The 22,586-nt window shown below is 44.2% G+C and overlaps 1 protein-coding gene and 1 pseudogene across 1 annotated transcript; both read right to left on the bottom strand.

Moving 5' to 3' along the window:
* Positions 1-61: 61 nt before the first annotated feature.
* Positions 62-653, bottom strand: LOC119804042 (annotated as a pseudogene).
* Positions 654-5,866: 5,213 nt separating this feature from the next.
* Psmc2 (proteasome 26S subunit, ATPase 2) lies at positions 5,867-21,303 on the bottom strand. Its single transcript, XM_038315426.1, has 12 exons — positions 21,156-21,303; positions 16,905-16,942; positions 16,253-16,334; positions 15,480-15,579; positions 13,287-13,418; positions 12,847-12,919; positions 12,286-12,381; positions 11,667-11,831; positions 10,453-10,540; positions 6,376-6,578; positions 6,186-6,282; positions 5,867-6,103 (listed from the first exon to the last, which is right to left on the bottom strand). Exons 1-12 carry the CDS (start codon positions 21,223-21,225, stop codon positions 5,946-5,948), a joined length of 1,302 nt encoding a protein of 433 aa, XP_038171354.1. The 5' UTR covers positions 21,226-21,303; the 3' UTR covers positions 5,867-5,945.
* Positions 21,304-22,586: the final 1,283 nt, after the last annotated feature.

Here is a 22,586-nt window from a genome sequence, read left to right as displayed (position 1 = left end):
AAGGAAGGAAGGAAGGAAGGAAGGAAGGAAGGAAGGAAAAAGAAATGGCTCACACCATTCTTTATAAAGGGAGACTGCTCCTTCTGGACTGCAGAAACACACCCATCTCAAAACATTTGTCTTGGTCGTGTAGAGTTCAAAGATGAGATTTTATGCCCCGTCCCCCCACCACAACTTCTGGGTATGGGAAAAGCCATGCTTTCCTTTATGAAAGGCGTTGGGTCCAGCCGATGTTGGCGGGTTCCTCCAATGTTCTTTGTCTGCATCTCTGCTTCTGGAGGCATTTCTTCTGGTTCACGATCTTCACCTTCACTGAAAGCTGCTGCTACTCAAAGGATTTTTGGAGCAAGACTTGGAACCATTTTCTTAGGTTTATTTGATCCATGTTGGATGGAGACGGCTGGTGTTTCCTTCGTCTTCTGACCACCTGTGGCCAGTCCGAACTTGGAGATCTTTGTGGGCTTTGTTGGGGGGTCTGCACCAGCAGGTTCTTCAGCTCTCACTGGCTCACTGTTCAGTGCTGCTGAAACTGGAGCTTCCCCTCCATTACTGGAAGAAACTGTTTTCAAAGGTTTTTCCGACTCTTCAGGTCATCCAGTGGTTCTGGCTCGCTGGGGCTTGTCAGGCTTCTCTCCCGCCTTCCTGTCCAGCATCTTCCCCATGCCCTCCCTTAGTGTTATCTTTGTAAGCTGAGCACTTAAACACTTTTACGTCTTTCTTAGAACATGGTTAGTGGTTCCTTAGTTTTGTGCTTGTTTGGGAACAGGACTGTCTACAATCAGTTTCCCAACAGAGGAGGAAACCTAAAATGTTCTAGAAGTACTGGTTTTACATGATTTATTATTACAGAACTGATCTGAGTGCATTGTGGGTAAGTTGAGGAATAGACAAAGGAGAATAAGAAAACAAAATATATCCTCCCTGCTCAGAGATCACCACTATTGGTATTTAATGAGAATCCCTCCAGATCTTTTCCAGTGTATATATATTTTCCAGCAAAAATAAGCTCACATCTGCAGAGTTTTATGGTCCATCCTTTTACATGGCATTCTCCATTGTCTTATTCCAGCATATTTCCTCATGCAGTATTCAGGCTTCCTATTGCCCTCCAATTTGCAGTTGGTTTATCTAAAGTTTTAATTCTACAACTTTACATTGTAATTGGTCACGTGTCTTAAGTCTATTTCAATGTATACAGTTCTTTTTTTCTTTTGACAAAAACATACATGACAGTTATATTAAGAATCCCATATTGTGACTGTGTCTAGTTGCTTCTCCCAGTGCTGTTGGGCTTGCTCTGCTATTCCCCACATTACCTGCCACCCAGAAGTCAGCAGTCAAGACACATGGATACAAGTTAAGGATTTTATGCCAGTATAGACCCTAGATCAAATGCTTCATTCCTGCCACTCAGAAAACACAGAATGTCTGTCTAGCCTGCCTACCATTTACAGTGTGCAGACAAGCTAGTCTATCAGAATGGCAGTCTGATCCTTAATCTGGGTTTCTGCTTTGAATATTATCCATATGATGACTCTTTGACATTAAATATTATTTCCCATTAGACGCTGAACCAGAAATTGTAACACTGGGTGACAGTCCTCACCGAAGTGAGTGGTTTCACTAAAGTTTGTCCACTTTGTCTAGCTCGCTCAATTCTCTCACATTTATTAGCTGGTCAATCTATGGATATTATGGTTTTCCCTCCTTAACCAGATCTTACTGGCAAGGGAGTAGTGTTCCATGTCCACTTAATTATCAACTTCAAAGCAGACTTGATAATTTTTATAATTTTAATGTGCTTCCTAACATTGGATTCTTTTTGATGCTCAAAATATCACAGCTGTGGCCAGAGATCTGCACTATGAATTTTGCTTTTGTTATTGATAGTGAGGTAGCCTAAAAAACCTTTAAGGTCTTTAAAAGCCAACCTCCTAGGTGCAGTTGGCTGTTTTCCTCAGGAGCCTGGAAGTTATATTAACGATTCATCAAACAGCCTGAGTACAAAACGTCTCTCACATTTATAGTTGATGTTTGCAGGTTAAGGGGACTTTTAAGCTGATTCCATCTTGGTTGTTGTTAGAACCTCAAGCTCACTATATAGCCAAGGTTGGTTTTAAACTCCTATCCCCTCCTTCAGGCCCATGAGCGCTGGGGCTCTAGGTATTTGCCATCAAATACCTGACTTTTCTTCTACTTTCTACCATCACTTTATTCTCAGTAAATCAAAGCACAGGCCAACCTATCTGAAGTTCTTTCTGCTTAAGACTTGTTGGGGTTTTGTTTGTTGTGTGTGCGCGCGTGTGTTTTTAGATGGGTCTCTAGAACTCCCTTTGTAGCTGAGGATGACCTTGTACTCTGCTAGATTTAGACGCCTGGGCCACCACGCCCAGCTAACAGTTGCTGTTAAGAATTTGTCATTTTGACTTTGTTGTTTGCCATACCTTCTTATCGTCGCTTTATATTGGTTTTCATTAAGCTACTGCCAGAAAGTAAGTGGTCAGGTCCCAGGAGAAGTGTATTAACAGAGTATGTTCGGTTTCTCAGTAACTTCACTAACAATTCCACGTAGACCACTTCCTTCTAGTCCTTTACCCTGGCCTGCATGGCAGATTTACAGCCAGGTATTTCTGTGCATCACACACAAGGTCTGATCCATCTGAGTTCTGCCAGACTGCCTTCTGAAAGAGCCCATAGTTACAGGACTTAACCTTACAGTAGGGACCTCTGTAAAAAGGGCCTACACCATTTAGAAATGGAGTACTCTAAAGCTTTAAACATTACCAAACACTTAACTGTGCATTCCTTAGCACAAGGCTGAAGTCCTAGTGGCCGATAAAAGTAATGTTCACCAAAGAACATTTTGTCTACATTTCACCTTCTTCTGTTTTCTTCCAGTTTTTCCATTTGTAACTTTTTGAAAGAATCCTATCATGTACATATAAAACTTTTTCTCCAGGTTGGAAAAGTTTGTTTTATTATGTATCTGAAAACGTGAAATGTTTAACATCCCATCTATATGTAAATACATCTAAGTATTTTACTCAGAATTGTTTCACATGGAAATTTTGACTTTATTTTTTTTTTAGCCTTAATTCTTCCGTCTCTCCCAGAAAGTCCATGTATCAGCTTGCATGTTCTCTGTGGACCTTAGTAACCAGTACTGAAGATCTTTCTATGCTTTTATGCTCTGACTCAAATCATCCACATTATAAACCTGGCAGTGACTCAGCGGGTAAAGGTATAAGCCAAACCTGATAACCAAAGTTCAATTCCCAGGACCAACTTTGCACGCGCGCACTCACGCACGCACGCACGTGCGCACACACACACACTTTTAAATAGTAAAAACAGAGGCTGGTGCGATGGTTCAGTGGCTAAGAGCATTGGCTGCTCATCTAGGAGGCCTGGTTCAATTCTCAGCACCCACATGGCAGCTCCCAGGTGTCTGCAGCCCCAGTTCCAGGGGACCTGACATCCTCACAGACATACTTGCAGGCAAAACACCAATGCACATAATTTTTTTTAACTGTAAAAATAAATGGCCATAGCCGGGTGGTGGTGGTGCATGCCTTTAATCCCAGCACTCGGGAGGCACAGGCAGATTGATCTCTGTGAGTTCAAGGCCAGCCTGGTCTACAAGAGCTAGCTCCAGGACAGGCTCCAAAGCCACAGAGAAACCCTGTCTCTAAAAATCCAAAAAATAAAAAAATAAATAAATAAAATAAATGGCCATTATAGGCAATGACAAATTTAGAACTTAAGACTTAAACCAGCCTTGTTTCGTGGCGGTACAGAAGGCTGTTTTCAGGAGGGTGTCTGTCACAGAGAAACTGTTGGGCTCAAATCCTGTGTAGCACACTTCACGAATGGATGGAACGAGGGCCACGGACACGCCAGCAGATGGTTATACACTGACTCTGAGTAGGCTGTGCAGCTCAGGATGGGACCACAAGTGCCCATGTCGTCTGTTGCAGAAGCAGGAAGAGTTGGTGGGTATGGATGCTCTCAAGGTCTGGGAGACGCCACTTGTAGTTTTCAGTGTGTGAAACGTATATTCCACGCGATCCCATTCTGCATGCTTACCTGTTGAGTGGGAAAGGAGGCACTCGCCTCCAAGGGAGCACTTTGAGGAAATGAGTCTGCCCTCTTGTGTAGGTGAAGGGCAGCAGCAAACCCAGAGACTCTTCCCTGGAATGACAGAGGCGTGCTTTCTGTGTGCTGGTGGTGGGGATCAGAGGGAGGGTCTCTGGTAGGTGAAGTCCTTAACTATTGCCTACCTCTTTAAAGACAGAAAATCAGTTTCAACCTTCAAACGAAACTACTTCCTGAGCCTGTAAGCATCCATGAGCGCAAAATGCTGCTGTCTTTTTACTGTTTCAGGAATACTTCTCTAGGATTCAGTATATTGAGATTCTTGGCAATGTTCTGAATGCTGATAAAAGTTTGAGAAATGATAATAATGTATTATCTAATTCTCCAAATATATAGCTAACTGTAAGAAACACCTCAAACCCCGCCAGCAAAACTGTCAAACTAGCACTGCACCATGGCTGTGCACTAACTTGGCCTGAATCAGGTGTGAACACCTGGACACACACGTCTCTCACCACCAGCCTCAGTCACCTCTCCTGTGGTTTGCTCTGGTCAGAACCAAGGACAAAGCACACCAACTGCACTCCATGATGGACAAGCTTCCCACTTGAAAACTTCCATACACTTCAAACTTGGGTGTACACAGCTTCTGTTCTCCACTTCTGACTTAAAACACACACAGCTCTTGCTGGTTTGCAGCTTATTTGTGAATATTATTACTCTTCAATAAAAATACTGTTTATTGTGCTTTTGCTTCAGTATTTTGGAATAAGATTTGGGAGTTGGGAAAAATAGCTTATTCCATAAAGAATTTGTTATGTAAGCATGAAGACCCCAATCTGATCCACGGAATCCATTTTAATCCACGGAGTCTATTTTAAAGACTCCCTGGCCTCACTGGTGCAAACGATGTCCTGTTAACACTCCGGAGGCTGAGGCTGACTTCTGGCCTCCACACACCTACGTATCTGCACACATACATAAAAATGACTTGCTGGTACTTATACAAGAAATCATTTTAAAGAGACCTGTTGAGGATTCAAACATACCTTTGTTTAAAAAAGTAACTGAGAGTTGGGCCTGACCTTTAATCTCAGCTGTCAGGAGGCAGAGACAGTGAGGGAGGCAGAGCTGAGTTCAAGACTAGCCTAATCTACACAGTGAGTTCCAAGACAGCCAGAGTTCATAGTTAACCTGTCTCAAAAATAAACCACATAAATAAATAAAAACAACTCACCACAGAGTGGGTTTTTTATATATTAACCCCAGCTGTGTTCCTAGTCCTCACCTTCACCTTCTTTACCTGTAACCGTTTCGCTGCTCACCAAAACCACCATCTCCTGACTGACTGCAACTGGTCAGAGGCAGTGGAAAATCCAACAGATGCTTCTTTCATTTTAAAAAAACATCTGGTGCTAGCTGGGGGTATGTAGGTCATTGGTAGAGTATTTGCCTAGCATTCAAAACCCAGCACTCAGTACCACCAACAGAAGAAAACAAAAACCAGTTTGGCCAAAACCTTACTACACAAAACCCTCCTACGGGTGAAAGGCTCACTTTGATGATGGCTGAAGGGTTGAAGAGCTCGCCAAGTGGACTTTCTGTGCCGACTGAGGTCTACGGCGACAGAGTCAATGGGGCAAAGCGTGCACAGCACCAGCCAGCACGAGCCTGGCGGGCTAAGAGGCGCTGGTGAGTCAGCCCTTCAGCTGACAGGGACCAGCCGTCACAGGGCCCTGAAGCACTGCTCTAATACAGAACTACAGGGAACTTAGGAATTTTGAAATTTTTTATTTTTGTGAGGTGGCAACACGTTACCCAAGCACAGGAAGCTCTCAAGCCTGTGAGGCTCAGTTGTATGTCATGTAGCGGGGAGTGGCGCTGAATTTGGCGTAAGACTTGATGACCTTATTTACAGCTTCCAAGAAGTCCTTCTCTGTAGCAATTTTTCGCCGTGCTCGGATTGCAAACATACCAGCTTCTGTACACACGCTCCTAATCTCTGCTCCTGTACAACACAGAGAAAATAAAATGGTTTAATGACAGTGGTCCAAAAGACTTAGTGGCTAACGGACTAGACCAGCACTTACCAGTGCTGTTTGGACACAGTCGGGCTAGCAGCTCAAACCTAATGTCTCTTTCAACACTCATTGAGCGAGCGTGAATCTTAAAGATGTGCGTCCGACCCTAAAAATGAAGGAATTCACATATATTAAAGTGAAAATAGATATCAGAAAGACAAAATTTAAAGAATATTTTTTCTAAAATGATTTTTTTTACCTCTAAATCAGGTAAGCTAAACTCAATTTTTCTGTCCAATCTCCCCGGCCTCATCAGCGCTGGATCCAAAGTATCAGGTCGGTTGGTAGCCATCAGGACTTTGATGTTGCCTCGAGGATCAAAACCATCCAGCTGGTTGATGAGCTCCAACATTGTTCTCTGCACCTCATTGTCTCCCCCAGCGCCATCATCAAACCGAGCCCCTGGAAGACAGCAGACTCATCTCACGCCCAGGCGGAGCAGCTCCACGCAGGACTGAAGACACAGGCCCTGCCGCACAGCCCGCCACAGCTAACGCACACCTACTCTCAAGTCATGAAACTAAAAAGCAAAATAAACCAAAACAACACAAAATGAAACAAAAAAACACAGAAAAAAAAAACCACAGAGTCGGTTTTGTGCTGGCCAGCTACTTAAGGCTGGGCCTGCCCTGCAGTGTGGTTGGTACCCAGAGATAATCCATCGAGAACACCGATCTTCCCTTTCCCAGCAGCTATTAACTGCAAACAGCTTCTTGGTTAGGGGTGAGATCTTGCATCCATTTCCCCTTCTCAGTGCTGGATTTTTGCCTGGACTGAACCTAGGCAAATCTCTGTTTTAGAAAGAATTTACCATAGGTTTACTTGACAGCTTTCTTTTTTTTTTGGTTTTTCGAGACAGGGTTTCTCTGTAGCTTTGGAGCCTGTCCTGGAACTAGCTCTTGTAGACCAGGCTGGTCTCGAACTCACAGAGATCCGCCTGCCTCTGCCTCCAGAGTGCTGGGATTAAAGGGGTGTGCCACCACCGCCCGGCTTTGACAGCTTTCTTTAGAGATCTTTGAAGATACTCCTTAAGGACATTTTGTTTTCAAATTAATCAAGGACTCTTGTGTAAGGAGTGCAGGGAGTACTCTGGCAGGCCTTGCCCTTCCATCCCTTCAGCCTTGCTGAGAACCCCTAGATTACACCCTAGAATTAGCCATCAAGGTCTACTGCCCCTTTGACCACCTCCTTCTCCCAAGGCTGACCACCAAGTTTCCAAATACCGAAGTCCAGCAGTCAGAAGCCCCGCACACCTCATCCTAACGCAGGGTTTCCCTGGTACCTTGATAAACTGCTGTTTGCCTATGGGCCTCATTCTTCTCTACCCAGAGGCGGTCCTTTGTCCCTGCTTTCTCTGTCCCCTTCTTCTTGATCTTCTCCACCACTGCATCCCAGTCCATGCTAACACAGACCTCCCCTTCTGCTCTCAAAATTGCACCTGCAAGGTCATTTGCTGCTGCTTTCTGTATGAGTCAGAAAGCAGCCACTTTAACTTTCTTTCCCTGCTGTGAAAAATGGTGCTTGGTTGTGGCTTATGCCTAATCCAGGGTCCAGAGTGAAGCCCCCACTGGGAGGGGGTCCCCTTCAGGAAGACTTTCAAAATGTCAGCTGTTATTACCTCGGCTGGAGTCTCCAGGTAATAATAATCTGGAGATCAGTTATTCAAAGAGTATTAGGAGAACAGAGATGGCGCGGCAGTTAAGAGCACTTGCTGTTCTTACAGGACCCCAGCTCCAGTCCCCAAATCTTACAGACTGCTCACAACTGCCTCGACTCTAGCTCCAAAGCATGCGACAAACTTTTCTGACCTCTGAGGGCGCGCGCGCGCGCGCACACACACACACACACACACACACACACACAGCACACATCTTCTGAATAAGTGAAAGTGGCTGGAAAGATGACTCGGGGTTAAGAGTACACACTGTTCTTGCAGAAGCCCTCTGAGTCAGCTTCCTGGCACCCATGTCTCAGTCACGACGGCCTGTAGCCTGCTCCAGGGCAGTGTGATGCCCTCCTCTGATACTGCACTCATGCACACACCCACACCAGAAAAGGCCAAACCCAGGGCAGCTTCCTCTATACTGGGTGTTCAGCACAAGGCACTGACAAAGCAAGACAACATTTGGAAAAGACTTCTGCTATGCTGGTGGCTTGGCAGCTCAGGAACTCTAGGAGTTTCCCTTGTGAGAAACTCAGCAAGTGTTGATCATATGCTGGAACCTGGCCAAAAGAATACTGCTAGCCTGTAGACAGTAACCTTTGAATCAGATCTGTGTAGCATTCAGCAGGCTGAACACCTATATACGGGGGAATGTACACAGACGAGGCAGTGCCTGAAGCACAGGGTGGCGCTGGCTTTGGTACTCAGGAACCCTGAAGGAATGCACGGAGATGTTTTGGGCATCTGAGACTCCATCTGCTGAAGCACCACCTGGAACTGGATGGAACAGCATCTGTAACCTAATATCTAAAAAGGGGAAGCCTAGACCAGCCATCACGGAGGAGCTCCCACGGTTACAACAGGCACAGAGGCACCAGGTCTGAACTGTGAGCACGACTGTGTCTGCAGTCTCCAGTGCTCTATGTCCTCTCCATGCGTTCCTCCCTAGCCGATCCCCAATGTCAATTCAGTCAGCTCGACTCTTTCTCTTCCTGTACATTTCTTACCCAGTCTCATCTGCTACACCAGCCTGACTGAAAGACACTGCTGATGATGACTAAGAACCACCACAGAAGCTTCCATGGCGAAAGCAGTCTTAAAGACTATGGCCACTGAGTTAGTTCTGCAGAAGACACTGAAAGCCTTTGAACTAGAAAGAACAAGTACATCTAAGAAGCTACAGGAAAAAGCCCTACATTGAGAATCTATCTTATCCCAGGCAGGATGCCATTCATTAAGAAAAAAACAATGGGCCAGCAAGAGGGCTCAGTGGGTAAAGGTGATTTCACCAAGCTCCTTCACCTGTGATACCCAGAAACACAAAAACAGAGAGAAGATTCTGTAGAGCTGCACTCTGACCTCCACGTGTGCTGTGGCCACACACACAGACACACACACACACACACACACACACACTACATTCAATACACACACACACACACACACACACACACACTAAATTCAATACACACACACACACACACTAAATTCAATATACACACACACACACACTAAATTCAATATACACACACAGACACACTAAATTCAATATACACACACAGATACACTAAATTCAATTGTCCGAGGAAAGGAAAGGAAGGAAGAGAAAACGAGCAACGGACTCTGGAGGGTGTGGACAACACGTCCTTACACACCGCTGGGGAGAGTGCGGTCTGGTCTAGTCATCATGAATTCTGCTCAAAAACAAACGACAAAACACTAACACTAAATCCTCCGTGCGACCCAGCTGTACACTCACAGACACACCTGCTCGTCAATGCTCACTGCAGCATTAGTCACAATGGCTACAGTAAGGGCCCAACTTAGCTATCCAACAACAGAGGAAACAGCACACATGAAGATGGGGGAGCATCATGCTGTTGGCCAGAAGAGACGTTAAGAGACGTTACAGCGGACAGTGACAGACGAATCATTAGTATTCTAAGTCACAGCCAACACCTCAGGACAGTTTAAGGTTTTCGGTCATTCTGTTGCTTAAACCTGTGACCTGGAGTTAAAGTCTTGTAAAGTAACATCAGAACTCTACTACGTATCGCTTGAAGTTTTACGGAACTCAATCCTATACCAGTTCTTTAAAATATCATCCAGGGATGGTCGGGGGTGGGGAGGGGGGCTGGGACCCACACGGAAGGAGGGAACCGGCCCCCATAGGATGTCCTTTAACCACATGCTTACTGTATGTGGTGGCTGAATGACAATGACCCCATAGGTTCATAGGAACTGCCACTACAGGGAATGATGGCCCTGCTGGAGTGTGGCATTGTTGGAGGAAGCGAGCCACTAGGAGCAGGCTTCTAAAGTCTCGAATGCTGGCCAGCATCTCTCTCTTCCTGCCAATCTAGATGTAGAACTCTCAGCTCCTTCTCCAGCACTGTGTCCACCTGTGTGATGCCATGCTTCCCGCCATGTCAATAATGGACGAAACCTCTGAACTGTAAGCCAGCCCCAATGAAGTGTTCTCCTGTATAAGACTTGCTGTGGTCATGGTCATGCACAGCAACAGAAACCGACTAAGACACGACAGCCCTGTGCATGTGCATGCAAACACACATAAATAGTAAAGAGAACTAAATCAGTGAGAACCATCCATACCTCCAATGGCATCAATTTCATCAAAGAAAATAAGGCAGGCTTTTTTCGTTCTGGCCATTTCAAAAAGCTCACGAACCATTCGGGCACCCTAGTGAGAAAATTTGATTCATTACTACAGAGTTGATTTTAAAATCTTTTCAAGTACAATAAATAAACTATACTGCACAGTTTTAAACACTTTTTCTAACAGCATTCTCAACCAGTAGCACCTAAGTTTTTTTTTTTAAAAGACTGATGTTTGAGCCAGGCGGTGGTGGCACAACCTTTAATCCCAGCACCTGGGAAGCAGAGGCAGGCAATTTCGGAGTTCAAGGCCAGCCTGGTCTACATAGTTCCAGGATGCTAGGGATACACAGAGAAACCCTATCTCAAATAAATAAATAATATAATAAAACAAACAAAAAGACTAAAGTCTCCTACCTATATTATCAAATGAAATCTTAGCCTCAACACAGTACCACACCATCTTCCTGACTCTCCGGCTATTCGATAGCACAAAGGTCACGATGAGAAGTGACCACTTTTTTTTTTTTAAATTTTGAATGTTAGCATTCTTAAGTGAAGTACAATAAGCAAAACTTGAGGAAATCAAAGTACTTGATCTGTCACTTGGAATTACTGATAATTGAATCTGATTAAGCTTCGATCTAAATATTAAAATTAAAATACTAAGTCATGTAGCCCTTTTGGCAATCCTTAAGTATACTAAACGGTATGTTTTAGATATCATATGCAACCCTAGCCTTTAACCTAAATGTACATTCTTAGCTACCACTTTTGTGCTTGTGTGTGTAGACACTCAAGCCCCAACACACAGACAATCCATGTTCTCTATTGTGTGTGTAGACACCCAAGGGCACACACAGACAATCCATGTTTCTATTGTGTGTATAGACACCCAAGCCCACACACACAGACAATCCATGTTTCTATTGTGTGTATAGACACCCATGACCTCACACACAGACAATCCATGTTTTCTATTTCTCACTAAACCTTTGGCTACTGTCCCTGAGAGAACATTTCATTTCTCCAGCACTCCTGGGGTGTTAACCTCACACACCCAAATTGCACTAAATGCTGTTCTTCTGGGAGGAAACATGTTGATCAGAATTTCAAATGGCAGCTTATTTGCAATTATTTTTTAATCTTATGCATTTATCACAAATCTTTCACAGAGCAACAAATGCTTTAATTTTGACAAGTTCACTTACCTCCCCGACGTATTTCTGCACGAGCTCAGACCCGATGACTCGAATGAAGCAAGCGTCGGTCCTGTTAGCGACGGCCCTAGCACAGAGCGTCTTGCCCGTGCCCGGGGGGCCAAACAGCAGCACACCTTTCGGAGGTTCAATCCCAAGGTTAACAAATCTCTCTGGCTGTGACAGAGACACAGATTTTACACTTAACACTTCTCATAATAAAAAATATAAAATAATATAAAAATAGTGTTTTCACTTTAAAAAAAATATAGTGCTTAAAAATTCAATTATTTGATCTTGTGTGTTCCATTATCCTCCAAGATCTACCTGTTTCTTCTACAATAATAGTAATTGTCTATAACTCAACAATAACTTGTACCCCCTAATTTCCTTTATCAATCTAAGTAGCAGATCTGTCCTTTAAATACACCTGGCCACTCAATTCCTGTTTGTTCTCTCCTGAAATTTAACCATTTTCCATACCTCCACCCTATCAAAAGTTTTCATTAATGAAACACTCAAAAAGCTATGCACTCCAGCTACACACTCCACAAGCAACGTTAGTGCTCACTGCACAGCAGCTCACTAGGTCTTCGCACGCAGGCGCTTACGGGAGTCACCGGTCACTTACGTGGAGCAGAGGGGTTTCAACCACTTCTCGCAGCTTCTCAATCTGCTCCTTACAGCCACCAACGTCACTGTAGGTGACGTCAGGCTTCTCCTCCACCTGAGGAAGAGGACACAGCCCGTCAGAGCAGACCCGGTCCTCCACAGGAACCAGGTCTAACAAGCATGCGCACAGAAGGCAGGTAGAGCTGCTCTAGGTCAGGACAGTAGCTGACCCCAGTGTCCCGGGAACTGCTGGTTGGGCTACACATTCTGACACAGCAGTGACAGATACTGTAAAGACTCCCCAAGTATTTTTAGTCTCTGGTAACTTTTTGGCGCATTAGCTGCTTAAAGGCTTCAAACTTTTTAGGAAGAGATGCAGCTGCTGTTGTTTTCTTTGTGTGGGGTTTTGTTTGTTTTATGAGATAGGCTTCTGCCTTGTAGCTCAGGCTAGCTTCAAAGGCTTTAATTCATGGCACTCCTTCTGTTTAGGCCTCCCAAATGACGGGTTACGAATACGAGTCACTATGCCTGGCTTGCAATTATATTAAAGAAGGTGAGTGGCCTTCCCCATGTTTCTTACCTGCATCATGGTAACTGTTGGGTCAATCTTAGGAGGTAGTGGAATGTGAATTTGGTATTTATTTCTGTCCACACTAAGGAAGAAAAAAAATGGTCTTTAAGTTTTCAGAGAACTTTTTCTGGCTAGTATTTTCTTGAAAATCACATGACAGGTAAGAAAAGAGATATGGTCCCAGAAGTTACGAAGACTAAGTTATTATGTATCCCAGTTAATCCTCATTAACTGTTCTCAAGCATGTACTGCCTCTACCTTAACTCCAAGTCTTTAATTAGGACACATAAAGTCATGCATAAGAAAACGTGGGAACGGGAAGGCTACGCTGGTGTGAAGTCACGGAGCTCGCAGAGAAGAGAAGACCATGAGGTATGCTAATCAGTCCCCCTTCACACTGCACGGCATTCTGCACACGCACTCACAACAAAGCCACAGTGAGAACTTACCCAACTCTCATCCCTTCCTCAATGTCAGTAGGCGCCACCTGATCACTGAGATCCACCACAAACTTGGCAAACTGCTTCACATTGATAATGTACTTGGGGTCCTCTGAGTCAGCATTGATTATCTTCGTACACCTGGCACAGCAAGACGCCTCATGAGAGGAAGAAACCCAAACCACTAGCAGGGAGCCCAGGGCACACGGTGTAGCACAGAGCAAGTGTAGACCACAGCTGCAGAAACTGGGCCACTGCTCAGGGTCCTTCTGGGCTCAGCCCCAACGGGACACTCAACCCTAGCTGAGCCACAGAAACTTCAGATGATACCCTTCCCCAGGAAGACTAGACCCAAAAGTTCCTTAGTGGGTCCCAGCTTGACTTTGCTTTTCACGTCCCTATATCATCAGGACACTTTTCATCTGAGGTGACTATCTTCTTTATTAAAAATACAGCCATGTGTCTTATATCAAATTCAGTAATTTATGTGTTTTCATTTTTTCTTGGGTTCACATTTTAAATCCATTTTTGTTGTTATTTTTAATCTGAAAGCATTCACTCTCTGAGAGCTCTAGTAGAAGTTAATATATAATACCACGTGTGTCAAAGTATCTAATAAGACAGAAAACAGAATATAGAATTCATATTAAGCAGCTATTGCATAAGCCGCAGCAACAAGTACAGAAAATACAGAAGAGCCCCAGAGTGTGCATACGGGCTGTCGGTGGGAGCGCTTTGTGTGTGCAGCGCATGTAACAGGGCCATTTTCTGTTGCCAGCACAGGCCTTCTGCTCCACAGACAGGGGTAGATGGTGGTTTTGGTCTAACACACAGCTGAGACGGACAGCAAACGTGCAGTCCACCCTGATTGGCCTCCTGGTGCCAGGACTATAGGTGTGGCCACCATGTGCTACCACCACGTCCGGCTACGTCACGATTTAAAAAGTAGGCTGAGGAGGTTTTCCCACACTGTAATCCCACACTTGGGAGGCAAAGGAGGAGGATCACTGCAAGTCTGAGACCAACCTAGGCTACAGAGTGGGATCCTATCTTTAAAATAAGAAAGAAGTATATCTTCAGAAACTTTAACTTCCAGAATGGCTGGAACAGCTTACAACTTAAAATAAACAAATTTTGCCGGGCGGTGGTGGTGCACGCCTTTAATCCCAGCACTCGGGAGGCAGAGGCAGGCGGATCTCTGTGAGTTCGAGACCAGCCTGGTCTACAAGAGCTAGTTCCAGGACAGGCTCCAAAGCCACAGAGAAACCCTGTCTCGAAAAACCAAAAAAAAAAAAAATTTTTTCTTTAAAAGTTAAAAGGAAGTAAAGAGGTATACCTATGCTAAAAGCAAACAAAATTTTCAAACAAGATAGTTATGTGATGTGGGGGTCCTTCTGTAGATGTGTTGCTTTTATTGGCTAATGAATAGAGAAACTGCTTTGGGCCTATAGCAGGGCAGAATAGAGCAAGGTGGGGAAAACTAAACTGAATGCTGGGAGAAAGAAGGCGGAGTCAGTGAGACGCCATGTAGCTGCCTGCTGGAACCTTGCTGGTAGGCCACGAGCTTCATGGTAAAATATAAAATAATGGAAAATGGATTAATTCTTGATGTCAGAGCTACCTAGCAATATGCTGAAGCTATTGGCCAAACAGTTTCTATGTGATTACTTTGGGTCTGGGCAGCCGCGAACGAACGAGCAACCTCCTTCCTACTACAGTTATATCTTTAATAGAAACCTCAAGGGGCTGGAAAGATGGCTCTGCACACAAAGGGGCTTGCCATCAAATCTGAAGTCCTGAGTTTGCTCCCTGGACTCCATATGGCCAAGGAAAGGACCACAAAAGTTGTCTTCTGACCCCTCACCCATGCTGTGCACATGCGAGTGCTCACACACAAATAAGTAAATGTAATAAAGATTTTTTAAGGACTCCGTATTTATGTCTATGCACGCAGACATACAGGAGGTTGTACGTAAATGGGTAAGAGGAATCACTGCAGCACGGGAACTGGGGTTTTCAGATTGTGTGCTGTACTTTCTGGGGATTCTTAATAATTACTTAAGGCACAGATGTTAACCACACATATTTGTAGAAAGTTTTATTTATAAAATGTGAAACAAACAAACAAACGGATTTAAACCACTGCATTAGCCTCAAACTCTAAATGTGCTTGGCCATAAATACCACAGAGCACTGACATACCTCGCTACCTGCAGCGGCTGCTCACTCTGAAGTGTCTGTTTATCTGCGGCCAGGTCCCAGAGGGCTGGTGGAGCCAGGCCAGTGTCGGACTCTTTGATACCTACAAAGAGAAAGGTGAGAAAATTCGGCAAGATGCAGTGCGTCGCCCGAACTAACCTTCTCTACCCTGGCACGACTGGCACTTCAGGTTGAACACCTCCTTTTCCAGGTTCTGTCCTTGTGCTCTGTGGGATGCTCAGCAGCATCCTGGCTTCTAGACACACACACCACAGCACCTGCTTTCTGCACATCACAGGGATCACTGCGAATGTCTTCAGACTGAATCATTACCCTATAGACTCTACCCAAACCACTGTCCTAAAGCAATCAAAGCCAAAAATGTATACTTGATGTTATATATATATATATTTTGGTATTACGGGACTTCATTATTTAAATTTCCAAGTGCCAACAACCAGGCAATAGCCATATTGAATAACATCGTGTTTTTACTCAATTTAAAATTTTGATATATTAGAGTTTACTGAACTAGGCTTTGACCAGCAGAAATATTACTTGTGTAAAGGATTCTACCTAACTACATAAGGATTAAACACAATTGGAAAAGTATATAGGAAAAGAGAGTGTTAAATGGTGTGTTAAATGAGGTCATTTAACATTTAAGTTTTTTTTAACATTTCTGTAACTTACGATTTTACTTCAAATTTGTATTTAAAATCTTACAGCACAAGCAACAATTCATTTAAAGAAAGGAGGTGGGGATGGATACATACCAGTGAGCTCATTAATTTTTTTGAGAAGTTGTTGAATGTCATCTTCAACCTGCTTGATCTGTCTAGAGTACGTACTCTGGCCCTGGGTGGCAAAGACCAGTTTAGTTAGAGCGTCTGAACATCAATACTTAGGAAACCCAGACACAACTCTATGCCAACAGTCTACTAGCCTTGCTGTGTCAGGGCTGGGCAGTGAAAGGAGGGAGACCTTCCTGGACATTTTCCTATGGCAGTTCTGCACTTTCTGACCTGTACATGAGCTACACCAAGCTGGCCTCACACTTGTGATAATGCTGAATGCTGGGCAAAAGGTGTGAGCCACACCCAGCTGAAGTAGCCTATGTCTATGCACTTAAATTTTCCACTCAAATATAATTTTGCCACATATATTTTAAATGCACTACATTTGCACAAGCCACTCCAAACATCTTTGACACACCACCACCCATTCTCAGAAGCCGTGTACAGATCAGGAGCAGTTAAGATGTTGCAGACACAACCCATTGTGGTCACCTAGACAGAACTGGGGCAGGTAACCTCCTCTTAGTGTGAACTCTCTGACATGCCCTTCTAATCAGTTTAGAAAAACAAAATAAAAACAATTCTTGTTTAAGCACAAAACATCTATTTTTTGTATTCATTTAAGACTTACGTAAGTTTTCAGTAAGGCAATATCCCCTTCATCCAGAGCTAGAACAAAACAGAAATAATATATAACATGAGGTTCAACAGGAGAGGGCAGCTGGTCAGCTTTTGTGTTCAAATCCAAGTGTTCTGTCTAAGTTCCAAACACAGTAAGAATGGGGATGAGGAATTAATTACACAGTATTACACACTCGATCACTATTTTATACACTTTATGTACTGCACATATAAAACATACCCATTATGGCGCTTAAATAATCATGCTATATTCATACAATGAAATACAAGGCAGCCAGCCAGTCAGTGGTAGTGGACACTTTTACTCCCAGCACTTGGGAGGCAGAAGCAGGCGGATCTCAGTGAGTTTGAGGCCAGCCTGGTCTACAAGGCGAGTTCCAGGACAACCAGGACTGTTACCCAGAGGAGTCTTAGGTGGTTATGAGCTAAATGTTATCAGTGGTTATCTGGTATAGTAAATGATTTGTAGTCTCTCTGTAAATGATACATAGTCTACACTTCTTTAATGGATCAGTGTGCATTGTAACTAACATCTAATTATGATTCTCAAGTCAACAGTCACGTGCTTCTGTGGGCATTCAAGAGCACGAACAGAGAGCCTTCCCCTCCTGCCCCGAGTCTCTCACAGGTGACAGGGCTGTAGGAGACAGTGCAGTACAGTCTAAGAAGCTCAGCTACCAGCCTGACAGACCTGAATTCCAGCCTCAAGCTGGTAATGTCACTTCTGACAGAGTAGTTCACTGTGCAGACTATTTGCACAAATAAGCCCATGCAGAATACCAACTTCCTTCTGAGAGCCTGGAATCTTGTCAAGTGCTAGGCAAAGCCTGCCTATCTATCCAACCCCCAGTAAGAACAAACCGGGCACTGGTGCCAAGTCCCCAACAGTCTTCCCTGATTGGCAATTATTTTAATCATGCTGTCATATCTTGTTGTCAAGACAACTAGGAACATCTGCAATTCTTCTTCCTGTTCCCTTGGATGTCACCTCATGTCCTCTGTCTCTTTTGTCTTTGCAGATTTTGCTTTGTATCTTTTACAACAATAAAGTCACAGTCATGACTGTAACCATCTAAGTCCCATAACGTCCTATAAACTTTAGAATCTAATAGTAGTCCTAAGAATCCTTAACACACCAGCACATTCCAATGTGGCAACCCAGAAGGCAGAGAAATCAGAGTTTTAGCACCAACATGAAGTCAAAACAATTAACTGTCTTTCCAGTCTTGGCTGCCATGGGTCTCAACAAAAGCCACAGGTGCATTTATGCCTCATTAAACATACCAAGTTCTTTGAAAATATGGTCCAGGAGGTGTGTGCCTTTACAAATGCTGTTTCTCAGGGTGTCCAAGAACAAACGGAGCTCAAGTTCATCAAGGAGGAGATGGACCAAGAGGAATCAGCAAGGCGCTGAGCAACCGAGTAGCCACAAGGAAAACGGCTGCCAAAAAGGACTGATCCTACCCTGCCAGGCACCACCCACAACAAACCTTTATAAACTGGAGAAGAAAAAGAAAGGTTAGCTGAGAATCACATTTGAGAAGAGACAGTTCAAGATGCAAATAGATGCAATCACCGGAAAGAAAATTTCAGAGAAACTATTACCGGACACAATGGAGGAAAAAGAAACAGCAAAGGACAGTAAGCAATGAGGGCCACCTAGAAGAGACTAGTAAGGCCCAGGGTCACCTAGTAAAGCAAAGGAAGTCAGAACAACAGACCAAAGAGTCACTGTATAAGAGACAGAGATTAAATATAAATGTACTGTGTACTATGGATATGCTATTCCATTCCACAGATACCATTATTTCCAAACTACGCTGGAGAAATCAGTAAGAACTATGCCAAGAGTTAATCTAGCTCCTTCTATTACCAAGCTTATCCTTCCAGCCAGCTAGGCAATAAAAGGAGAAAAAAAGAAAAAGAGAGTGGGGGAGGGAAGGAGGGAAGAAGAAGAGAAGGGAAAGAAGAAAGGGGAAAAGAGAGGGAGGGATGGGAAAAGAGACAATGAAATAAAAAGCAGTTTGTAGATTGAAAAGGGAAAATACACTGTCTCAACTTTTTGTTTGTTTGGTTTTGGTTTTTTGAGACAGAGTTTCCCTATGTAGTCCGGGTTGTCCTGGAACCGTCCTGGAATTCGCTCTGTAGACCAGGTTGGCCTTGAACTCAGAGATCTACTTGCCTCTGCCTCCTGAATGTTGGGACTAAAGGCATGCGCCACCACTGTCTGGCCTCAACTATTTTTAAGACAAAGTAGACATTAACTAGACCACTGTTTGGCCTCGACTCCATGTTTTTAAGACAAACATTAATTACAGGAACAAAAGAAGTAAATTCTGTATCAACACAAAGTCCCAGGGGAGAAAGAGACCGGGAACAGATATGAGGTTAGGTGTGAAAGAATCTGTGTTTGAGTCTCAAGGCAGAACTGAAAGAAGAACATGGAAGAGAACTCCTGGGGAGGAGAGGAAAGTCATTAGGCAGGAACCCAGGCTGAGGGCTTGAACAAAAAGCAAGAGGCTTGATGGAGACCACTCTGGCAAGCAACGACAACCACCAGCAGCAAGGGCCAGGTGGGTGGAAACTTGCAGTAACCTGACCAACAGGGTAAAGTGGTTTGAACAATGTTGACAGCCTATGTGCAGAAAAGGACCCAAAACAATGACATTTCCAGGATTAAAAAAGGGAGAAATTTGCCATGTTTGAAGTGAAAATGGAATCTACTCGTCATCCCCTTCTGAGACTCAGATGGAGGTTAAAATCCCCAGAACTGAAGAGATCTCAGGCCGTCACAACTGCGGACAACACTCAAAACGATGCTACAGAACCAAAACGGGCCAAAAAAACATGGGGCTTAAAAATGCAGCAACCTGTGGGAGCGGCTTCAATAAAACATGGTCACGTATCTGTCAGTTACCTTAGGAAAACTATTTCATTCCTCTAGCATTTATTTCATCATCTAACACACAGAGAACTTTCCCGATACACTGTGTCTGTAAGGGTCATATAAGATATGCACTTATGTCACATTTGAGCTCCAAAATAATCTTATTAATACTTACAAAATAATATATCCAGAGAAAGACATAGATTACAATAAAGAAATGAAATACAAACTTTCTGAGAAAGCTTTCCAGTAGGTCCTGAGAAACTTGCAATGGTGTAAACCACTTTTAAGGGGAGCGGCAGAATGATTGAAGAATTTAAAAAAGAAAAAGGCGCTTTCTCTGGGGAAGAGACATAAATGGTAAAGGAGAGGTCGAGTTTGTTATGAAAGGGAAGACTGAGACACAACACTGAAAAGTAGTGGTCTTTAGGGTAAAGAAGTAAAAATAAAGCATCAAGATTAGACTAGAAAAAATAGAAGAAACTATATCTAAAAATGTTGACCACATCCCACGCACTGAATGAAAAAATTGTCAAAAACTGTCAACAATTCTAGTGTCTATGGGCAGTAATTCTGGCAAAATGGCAACCCTGAACTTAGTCTGTAACTTACATGTGGTAAGTTTTAGGACACGATCATTTGTAGATGGGAACATCCGAATTCTCCATCGATTTGTGCAGCCATAATATGGGACATTTTGCACAGACACAAGCACTTGCTATCACGAAATCGCTAAATGCAAGATGCTGATACACAGCAGGATACATTATGATACCCACACACAGCTGCACGCACATCTGTATACACACACGGGGGGGGGGAGGAGAGAGAGAGAGAGACAGAGAGAGAGAGAGACAGAGAGAGAGAGAGAGAGACAGAGAGACAGAGACAGAGAAAGAGAACCTTGCTTCTAATGTATTAAAAATGCCTAGAAAGAACGTAAAACGACTGGAACCAGATGGAATCTGGGAAAAGGATGCGAGACTTGACCTCTTCTGACTCGAGTTTTGAGCCGTCGCCTTCCAGGGTTGCCGCCACACCTGGGGAGGGGAGGAAGAACTCGAACCCCACCAGGCTGGCCACCTTTTGCAGGCCTGCAAGGCCACGCTGGGTATGGAGCGTCAACGCCTGGCAAACTATTCGATACAAAAAATTAAAACACCATTTTAAAAAAAAAATCGATGATCAAAAGAAGATTCCAGAGCCTGAAGTGAGTGAGGAAGAGACGGGAGGCGGGCGGGAGCGGCGGCCCGGGCCTGTCACCACTCCGATCCGACGGCGGCGGGAATCCTGCGCCTCTGAGGGGCGGGCGCCGGTCCTCCCGGCTGGGAGCTCCAGCCCGTGTGCGCTCACCTCGGATGGGCTTGTCGTCCTTCTCATCCTCCTTGGTTTTCCGCTGGTCCGCACCTAGGTAATCAGGCATCTTGGGGGCCGCAAGAGGTTCAGCGTCCAGGGGGATTACGCAGCACCTTCGGCGCTTCCGGCGGTGCTTTCCCTCTCTCTTCCCCACCGGAAGTAGAACGGCACTTATTTACACTGCGCTGGGGTCTGGAGCGCCTGTGTGTGCGTAGGCTCAGACTCCCCCGTTCCTCCCCGAGCCTGGTCTTGGTACCGGAACGGGAACTTTCAGGACCAACCCTGGTTCAGCTCATGAGTTTAAATTTGATTCGGCCATTAATAAATAATACACGCAGTCAGGGGTGGCTTGTTAGATCTCTAAATTTTATTTTCCCCATCATCTCACAAGATTGGGAAGGCGCTCCATTACAGTGTTTGTAAAATGCTTGGCATTTTAGATGCTGCTAATTGGTGGCTGATCTACAAACAGAATGAAGGCAACGCATATCCGGGATATACAGAGCTGCACCCAACAAGAAAACGATCTGCTTTTTATGATGGGAGAGGGAAAGAACATGTAAAAGAAAAGAAAGATGGGTACAGAACTTGGACAATCGCTTCTCTAAAGGAGAGACACAAATGCCAAATAACACGTGAGAGAATGTTCAGCTCTAGGAAAATGCAAATCAAAAGCCCTTTATTCTCTTCAGGCCTCAAACTTAAAGAGACCTGCTTTCCTGAGTGCTGGGACGAAAGGTGGATAGCTTTTTTGTGTGATGACTATTATTAAAAAAAAAAAAAAAAGAAATACAGGTTGAGGGAATGTAGGGGAAAAGGCTAGAAGTAGCGTGTGCTGTTGGTGGGTAACACGGTGCAATGGTTGTTGAAAACTGAAAACAACTGCAATATAATCTATATAGGCTAGCAATGCCACATCTGGATACATAACGCCAAACAGTTGGAAGTGGAATCTCAAAGAGATACTTGTACAGCCATGTTCATACATTGACAATAGGCCAAAAGAACAGCAACCCAAGCATCCATCTACACATGAAGGGATAAACAAAAATGTGGTGTGTGAAAACAGTATTATTCAGCCTTAAAAAATAAATTCTGTGCTCCTTTACTAGTAAATAAGCCACTCACATAGAGACAATGTTTAATAATAAGATATAAAATAAAATATAATTCCATCTGTTTGAGGTACCTAAGGAGCCGGGGTGGTTTCTGACAAACCTGAACACTTGAGAGAGTGAGACAGGATCGTCACGAGTCAGAGGCGGTCTGGCTGACATCGTGCCTGAAGTTGTTCTTTTTCAAAATTATTCCCCACGCCTTGCCCTGGTGCGAGGAAAGCAACTCTCACCAAGGCGGGAACTGAACAGCCTAGGAACCGTTCCTTCGCGCTCCGCGTCTCCAGCCGGGATCGCGTCCGCGGAGGAAGTG

This window comes from Arvicola amphibius, chromosome 18 (genome assembly GCF_903992535.2).
Source record: "Arvicola amphibius chromosome 18, mArvAmp1.2, whole genome shotgun sequence".
NCBI lineage: Eukaryota > Metazoa > Chordata > Mammalia > Rodentia > Cricetidae > Arvicola > Arvicola amphibius.
This window is presented reverse-complemented; position numbering and strand designations above follow the sequence as displayed.

Coding starts and splice junctions, on each gene's coding strand:
- Psmc2 (XM_038315426.1), bottom strand. CDS start 21,225: ATGCCTGATTACCTAGGTGCGGACCAGCGGAAAACCAAGGAGGATGAG. Junction 12,920..13,286: donor GAGGAAGGGATGAGAGTTGG/GTAAGTTCTCAC, acceptor TTTCTTCCTTAG/TGTGGACAGAAATAAATACC. Junction 6,283..6,375: donor TTAGCTTACCTGATTTAGAG/GTAAAAAAAATC, acceptor CTTCATTTTTAG/GGTCGGACGCACATCTTTAA.